Raw genomic sequence first — 8,824 nt, 5'->3', positions numbered from 1 at the left:
TTTGTATATAGACAATATATTTTTACCTTGAAAAATTTCTGAAATTCCTACTACCTCTGGTTGAAATCCGAGTAGTGATTCTCTATACTACCTTACTTCTTAATTACAAAATCTCGTTTTTGTCTTAAATTTTTAATTTTATTAAATTATTTTTTGTAAATCAAAATCGAAGTACCATCTACTGTAGTAAGTATCGTTTTACTCTCTCAAATTTTTATAAACGTCAAACAATTTTCTGTTATTAAATCAGAGCTAAAAACTTTACCGTTACAGCGATTACTGTGAGAAAGTTCGTGGTGAGCTTTAATTTTATTTTCTCTGCTTTAAACTTATTGTCATGTATGAATTAATTTTTAATAGATTTATATTAAGAACACCAATTAATTTTAAGAAAATTTAAAAAAATTGATGTGAGCAATTTACATTTATGTATAAAAAAAATTTCAAATAACCTTTTACTACAATGAAAGCACTTTTTTAATGGATCAAACAGATTTTTGGACACGGGTATTAAAAAGAGATAGATACAAATTCCCGAAAAAGCCAAAAGTAAATAAATAAAGAAAAAGAAGCTTGCTTTCTGAGTGCATTGGAACTTTTCTTTGCTTTCAAAATCGTTAAAACAATACATACTGCCGCTCATATATTTTTAAATGAGAACTTGTTAAATAATTTTGCCAATTCTTTTCATGTTCTATTTCATATATAAATTTGTAAAATAGAAATATATTAGGCACATTTTGGTTAGTAACTACTAGAGGAAGAGATACAAAACTAAATTTGCAAAATATTTTTTTTTGGAAATTTCGATTTTATTGATTAAAATACATCATATATTAACTAAAACATGTTAAATAATTATTTTATATTTATCTTCGCAGGCTATTCAAACCAATGTATAATTTGTCATTTAAATTTATTCATGTATTTATTTTGAAATATTTTTAAATATTTTTGTTTTATACTGCAAGTATTTCACGATCACTCCAAAAATCAATATTTAAATACAGTACACATTTTCAATAGAAGCTAAGTTTTTTGGAGTACAGGCATGCCTAATAGACATTTCCCAAGTATCAAGTAAATGAGACAAAGAATAAACCTTAGGTAATTTTGATATTCTGGTAACTAATGTATTTTGCACCGCCAATAAAAATGGTGTTGCAGGATATTCATGATTAGTTAAAGAGCAACTTGGTGATACCATTGGGTATTCTTCGGGAATACTTACAAGTAATGGTGGAACACATGGTAATTTCGTATCATCAATGCAACATATCAATTTGATAATCTTACTATGACTCTGACATGATGAATCAAGTGATAACTTGAATTTTTGATCTAACCGGGCAATTTCTCCTTGAAGAACATGTGGTATTTCTGAAGTAGTTATATTATTTTCCTTTAATTTTCCGCTGTATTGTTTTGATGATGGAAATGATTTAATATCTGAACCAAATAGAGCTTCAAGACAAGGACGAAAGGTTCTTTGTAAAGTGTGATTACCAATTGAGTTTTGTAGAGTTGAATTAACTGCTTCTAATAAAGCATTGTTGCTACCGAACTGATAACCTACTTGCATTGGATACGACTTGAAATCCATTTTTTCTAATGCTTTTTCACATTTTAACAGAGTTTCAAGGGGGATTCGCTGTTGAGGATTACATAAAATCTCTAACAATTTATTCATTTTAGTTATTTTTTCCACATCATCGTTTCCGATTTTCGCTACCATTCTTTTAAGAGGTTCAATATATTTTGTTAACTGTTTATATTTTTCTCTATATAGCTGATCTTCTTGGGGGTTAAAAGGACTGGAATTAGTAATTTGTCCCGGCGTATTTAGCGGTCCACTAGGAGACTGTCGGAGATTTCTTTGAGTGGCTAAAATATTTGCCATTTGCGGACTTGATGTTGGTACTAATGCTGGACTGGGTATCATTTGCGAGTTTGATTGCATTTGCTGAGGAGTATTAATTGCTGCAGCTGCCGGTGAAGACACTGTAGGACTGGGACTTTGACGCAAATATTGCCCAACTGGTCGATTTCCTTGGAACATGGCCGGGTTGCTATTATTTATCATTGTTTGTCCAGCAGGTCTCTGGATAGCTTGACTCATACCCTGAGCTGAGTTCATTATGTTTGGACCTTCAAGCTGATTCATGTTTCCAATATTTTGTGGCATTTGATTTTGGCCTAATCCTTGATTGTTCATTCTATTTATCATTTGATTGAGTTGAGTGTGGTTCATTCCCATAGTCATTTGATTTGGCATATTGTTTTGCATATTCATTGACTGATTTTGTGGCATATTTGGCATTTGAACTTGATTTGGCATAATATTGCCACCAATGGCTTGCCCTTGAGAATTGCTGTTTACAACCATATTATTCATACCAATAGACGGATTAAAATTAGATAAGTTATTGTTCATAGCACCAACATTCATTGGTGCGTTTAACATTTGTCCACGCATAGCAGAAACATTTTGATTTTGTGCATTTTGTCGAGGCTGCGTAAGTGTTTGAAGCAAATTGGAAGCAGTTCCAACCATTGAATTGCCCCCCATAGGATTTTGACCTTGATTCATTTGTTGCACTAACTGTGGATTCCTACTTCCCTGCATTGCTAAATTTTGCAGTGCGTTTAATGGTTCTTGAACAACATTATTAGTACTGGCACCCATATCATTTGGAACTTGAGCATTTCCAGCTTGCTGTCTTCCTTTATTAATTTCACGATAATGGATAAAAAGTTTCGCAAGTAAACTAAGATATTCTTCTCGATTCTTAGCTTTTTTGAAAATATGGTTTTCCATCACAGTTGCATCTCCGTTGCATGGATCCATAATTGTACTTTTAGGAATTAATTCATTTATTTTCGCCACAACACTTTGGCGAAATTTTTGGGTTTGCCATTCGTCTGTCATCTTTACTCAATTTTAAGAAATCTTATCTAAAACTATTTTGAAAATTGTGCAAATTATATTAAAATTATATTTCAATTCTTACAGGTGAGAAGAAACAAAACATTTTTATAATACAAAGAGTTAAATATTTTTTAAAACTTACTTTATATTTTATACACAAATTTTGATTTTCAACCACAAAATAATGCACTTTCCCTGATTCAATATTCCAATGAGAAAAAAAAATATTTCGATATTTGACAATTATTTGACATATGTTCAGGGATGCATTCAGTCAGAATGTTTTCCGTATTATTAGATGTGTTTACATAATCAACAATTTTCCTTTGGTTGACATTCTTTAATGAATTTGACAACCGAAGTCAACAGTTTTAGTTACAATATTGTTTGTAAAGATAATAATTCACAAGTTAGTGATCAGTCAAAATGAATTAATTTAACAAATTTATTGCATTGCGGTTTGCGGTTACCAAAATATATCCGACAGACATTCAATATTTATTGTTATAAGATATGATTGACGTTTGTATAAAGTATTGATGGCTGTTTGCATATATGACATTTCTGAGGAAAATCAAAATTTCGCTGTCTAAAACTATTTGCTTTGTATTTTTAATATTATGTAATTACCAGGCTAAGCACTGTTCGGTGAAAATTGTTTGAAGATATTTTTTTCATGAAAAAAAAAAAACGAGTAAATCCAAATCCAAAAAGTACCAACTTTTGTATTAGTTAAATACCAACTAAATACCACAAATTTCGTGGAAAACGCTATATTGGTTTTTTCATCTAATTCGGAATATTTTTCAACCTGTTATTGACTAATTTATTTCTACTGTTGTTTCAATTTTCTATTCAAAATAACCATAAATTGACTTTACAAGGAAATAACCACCTCTTCACAAAATAAACAATTAAAGAATGGGTATTAGTTGACACCTCATGTTTAACGTCTAAACTTTGCCTTAGTTTAAAAAAATTGTATAGTATTTAAATAAAAATACAAATATATATGAATTTTCACCCATTTATGTTAAAAATTAAAAGGATGATTCGCGTGTATTCAATTCAATTTCTTAAACTCAATATTTTTGTTTAATAAACTTAATAATAAATAATTAAAGGTAAAGCTTTTTCTGTGTTCTGTAATATTTAATAATTTTTGAATTTTCATAGTTATTTTTAAAGTACTTTTATAAAAAAATTGTACTATTCCCAAAAAATGTCATTTTATTATGTTGACAATTAAATATCATAAAAAAAATTTTTGCAAGGGTATACAATTTTGTTTGGATTTTTCATCGGTTTTCACCAAAGTTCTTCTACTAAAATTATCTAATTTTAAACAACTTAAAAAAAACGGTGTTCCAACATAAATTAATTCAGCTGAAAGAAAAATGGATAGGTAAATAGGATTCTTTATTATACAATTTAAAAACGGTGAAAAGTTAAAAAATTTTTAGTCAAAAAAATTTGATTCGATTTTTCTAAATTTTGTGTACCTACGTACTAATTTCATTATTTTACTTTTTATGTTAGTCTCATTGATGAAGTTGAATCTTTGGAAGCAATATTAATGGAAGATGTTAAAATTCATCGAAATTCGCAAACGTAGTAAATTTTGATTTGAGTAATGATATATTATAAATTTTAATGCTTATTTCAGTAATGTTCCTGAGATTATTGAAACAACCATTTTCCCTATTGGAACAGAATCAGATCGTTACATTTGCGTTACTTTACAAGTAATTCCTTCTTCTGGTTATCCCGAAATTTCACCAAAATTTAATCTCCTGAAACCTAGAGGTCTAGATGATCAAAGGCTCAACGAAATTAAGTCAGCTTGTGTTACAAAATTGAACGAATCTTTGGGTTATCCTGTTGTTTTTGACTTGATAGAAGTAGTTCGAGAACATTTGACAGGAAGCAACTTGCCAAGTGGTCAATGTGTAATATGCCTTTATGGATTTCAAGAAGGTGATGAATTCATTAAAACCGAATGCTTTCATTATTTGCACAGGTATGCGTTACTGCTTCAATGAAAATAAATCGTCCCTAAAGGTACTAATTTTGTTTAATTTGCAGTTTTTGCTTGGCCCGTCATTTAGTCGCTTCGAAACGTAATTGGCAAGAGGAAATCAATAAGTTGCCTGCTTGGTTAAAGAAAACAGCAGAAGCGTTCCAAGCTGTATGCCCAGTATGTCGAGAAAAAATTCCTGATAATGTTGATGCTTTGCGAGATGCTAAGCCACCATCTGAATTAGAGAATGCTCCAGATTTTGAATTAACGAAAGATTTGAAAGAACTGCAACAAAGGATGTCAAACTTATTTTTGCGTCAAAAAAGTCGTGGAGCCATTATAGATATAAGCGCAGAGGAGAAAAATGTTATTTCAATTGAAACAGAAGACCAGATGCTGGCTAGATTAGAGCAAGAACGCGCAAGAAAATTGGCTGCTACGCAGGCAGGTCAAAAACATATGAGTGATGCTGCAAGTTCTATAGCAAATGGTGAAGAAATTAATGAGAACGGGGAAAGAAATGTGGTAATATAACTGATTTTCGATTTTGTAAATTTTAAGCTTTGTTCAATAAACACCAATTTTATTAAAATTAATTTTGAAAACTTATGTATTTTAGCCAAATCCGCCTAATGGGCAGAATTGTAACAATACTAGCAATAATAGTGCCAGTTCCAGTCGAATAACAGTCAACCACACAAATTTTGCACCAATTATTAACACTGCACCTACACGTAACCTAAATCACATTGTTTATTTTTTTAAAATATTTGATTCTTATTTGCTACAATATTTTTAGGCTACTCGCCAGCTGAACCAACTAATAATAATTATAATCATCAATATAATAGACGACACTTTAGAGGAGGTAACAGACGCTTTCATCGTGATAGAGACCGCTTCCGTGGTGAAAGGGACCAACAACAACAGCAGCAGCAAATATCAGAAGAAAACGGCGGAAATATTTCGGCAAATAATCCAACAACTAATATAACTGAGAGCAATTCTAACTCTTCCGGTACAGCTAATGGAAAAGGTCGGTATTCGAGCGGTAAAAATCAGAAATCAGGATCACATAAAAGGTGACAAAAGTTGCAAGATTATTTCAAGTCAAGCTGCTTAAACTGTAGCAATTTTGATTGCCAAAAATATGGCATTTTCAGAAAATACGACAACATGAGTAAATCTATAATACCATTTTTATTGTCTTTATGATTTATCTTAATAGAAGTTTTATCAAAAAAAGATCCACTCGAAACAAAAGTAAAAATATTCGAAATTTCAAAATACAATAACAATTCAATTTTAAATAGCTGTTCTCCAAAGAGTCGATATCTACTAAATTTATTGTCATCATTAAAAGGAATAATACATAGAATCGTAGTTGTAGTAGCAATGGTAGTAATGATAGTTCCGCTAATACTAGTTTTTGTGGTAGCTTTGATCAGAAAAATTTCAAAAGAAATTCGAATTGGTGTTTATTATTTAATTTGTGATGGAATAATTTTATTCAAAAGGTGCAGTAAAAACAGGAGTAAAAAAATCATTTCTAGTTTTAAAATAATAACGTGATTTTAATATTAATATATTTGATATGATTTATTTAGTTAGTTTAAGATAATTTTTTTAAATGAAATATTTGTGATATTTTAATCTAATTTAATTAAAATGATATTATTGTTTAAGCTTCATAAACACCATTGACTAAAAAAATTTTTTTTTGTGCTGCTAAAATTTTTTTTAATTCAACATTAATTGGATCAAAACTATAAAGTACTTATGAAACAGATTATTTTGGTATGAAACCGAAAAATATATTAATAATAAATTATAAATCAAAATTTACTAGAATTCTTTCAACCAAGTTTTTATTGCATCACTTATTAAGCCAATTTTTAATTTTAAAAATCGCACAAAAGCAAAGGCATATAAAAGGCAACACAATTTAAAAAAAAAAAAACAAATTTGCTTTTATTCCTTAATTTTTCGAACTTTTCATATATTGAAAATATTTTTTAACTTTTTTTTCGTTTGGACTGAAAAACTAAAACTTCTCATAGCGTATAAAAATTCAACTTACATTTATTTATAAATCAACTGCAACTGATGTTGGTAAATTAAAAATTTGATATGCGTACTAAAAAAATTTTATAATTTCCAAAAAATAATTTTGTTGAATTCAGATTCTTGTGCATCAAATGTACTTAAGGAGTTTTAATTGCTAAATAATATGCCAATGAAAAATTATATTTATATTTTTTTGTAATAGATAAATCATTTTCACGTCAATGACGATGGTATTAGAAGATTTATTTTTTCTTTATAAGAAAAGGAAATTTTCATTAATTTCATTCCTAGTCGAAATTCTATTATTTTTAAGTTATTTTACTTTTATTTTTTCTTTATAAGAAAATAGTTGTCGTATTTTTTTGTTAAAAATATATATATATATATATATACATACATACATTAATCGAATAATTTTCATGTAAAATTAGAACTAAAATTCATTTTCAACACAATTCAATATTGTTCTTAAAACATTTCATCACTTATATATTGGCTTTCATACATAACACTATATTGCATTAATTATTTTAATAAAATAATTTTATTATGATAATAACAAGATGAATCTTGGAAATGAAAATATGTAAAACCTAAAAAAAAAAAATATTTGGGCGTAAAATTGTACTACTATGATTGAAAAATAATTATCCTTTATTTTTAATTTTGACTAATTTGTAATGGCGGATATTTTCCAAATCAGGCGTGTGATTAATTAAAGAATATTGAAATTTATTTCTTTTATCAGTTTGATATATCGAAATACAGAAAAAAAAATAAACAAATACTGTTATATTAGTAAGATAAAAAGTTAACATATCAAATGAATTAGGTCTCATATTACTTCATACGTTATAAACAAAATGTATAAATTTTGTAAATTTATTGAAGAAAACTGTAATTGTAATTTAATATAAGATGCAACCTCAAGTTTTCATTTAAAATCCGTTACCTAAAAAGAGCTCCTGCAAACATCATACGCCTCCTAAATAAGAAAGCCATTTCCGTTGTGTTTTTTTACACAATATTTTCTTCATTCAAAAATTAAACATTTAATCAAATTTTTATAGTCTGTTTTTGACCAATGATTTAATGAATACTCAATATTTTAGCTACCATTGCCAATTTCTTGCCATGTATTTTTTTATTTTGCAATACTTTTGGTAAATAAGGTAGAGCTTTGAATATTTAAATAGAGAAAAAACACAAAAAAAAAACTTCATTAAAACATATTATTTTTTTATTTTAGTTTATAAGCATAATTTTAAGTGATTTTGAATAAATTGTATTTTGTGCTTTTACGTGCAATTGTGTTCTAATATGAATAGATAAAATTATTTAAAACAAAAAAAAAAAATAAGGAAAATAATAAAATTAAAAAAAAAAATAATATTTAAGTATGTAATGTATGAGGTATTTTAAGTTTAAATGTAGAAATATTTTGAGTAAAAGTTATTCCCTGAATCACAAGTAGATATTTCTCCATTTGAAAAATAACTTAATAAACATACAATAAAAAAAAAAAAAATAAAAAAAAAAATTAAAAAAAAAAAAATAGAAAAATATAAAAACATATAATTATAAATTAAAATATTTCATGTAACTTACAATTTCAATGTCAATAGTTCAGAATAAATAAAAAATATTTCAAGAATGTCGTAAAATATTGCTGTTTTCTTTAATGTTTCTCATTCCTTTTTTTGCAGATTAATAAATAAATTTTAAATATTTAAAATAATAATCAATAATCTAATATAATAAAAAATATCTAATTACTCAAATAATGAAAGATAAATATTTAGTATTCT

General features: G+C 27.4%; 2 protein-coding genes across 2 annotated transcripts; one reads left to right on the top strand and one right to left on the bottom strand.

Annotated features, from left to right (window-relative positions):
• Positions 1-810: 810 nt before the first annotated feature.
• Positions 811-3,154, bottom strand: LOC129606663 (mediator of RNA polymerase II transcription subunit 15). The gene is made up of 2 exons (XM_055517093.1): positions 3,072-3,154; positions 811-2,961 (listed from the first exon to the last, which is right to left on the bottom strand). Exon 2 carries the CDS (start codon positions 2,927-2,929, stop codon positions 1,001-1,003), a length of 1,929 nt encoding a protein of 642 aa, XP_055373068.1. The 5' UTR covers positions 2,930-2,961; positions 3,072-3,154; the 3' UTR covers positions 811-1,000.
• Positions 3,155-4,199: 1,045 nt separating this feature from the next.
• Positions 4,200-6,825, top strand: LOC129606657 (E3 ubiquitin-protein ligase RNF25). The gene is made up of 6 exons (XM_055517085.1): positions 4,200-4,334; positions 4,469-4,540; positions 4,596-4,949; positions 5,015-5,474; positions 5,569-5,683; positions 5,749-6,825. The coding sequence occupies exons 1-6, from the start codon at positions 4,327-4,329 to the stop codon at positions 6,033-6,035; spliced, it is 1,296 nt and encodes a 431-aa protein (XP_055373060.1). The 5' UTR covers positions 4,200-4,326; the 3' UTR covers positions 6,036-6,825.
• The last annotated feature ends 1,999 nt before the right edge of the window (positions 6,826-8,824 follow it).

Source organism: Condylostylus longicornis, unplaced genomic scaffold (assembly GCF_029603195.1).
Source record: "Condylostylus longicornis isolate FDR11 unplaced genomic scaffold, ASM2960319v2 ptg000020l, whole genome shotgun sequence".
NCBI lineage: Eukaryota > Metazoa > Arthropoda > Insecta > Diptera > Dolichopodidae > Condylostylus > Condylostylus longicornis.
Note: the sequence above shows the minus strand (reverse complement) of the source record. Positions and strands in the feature narration are given on the sequence as shown.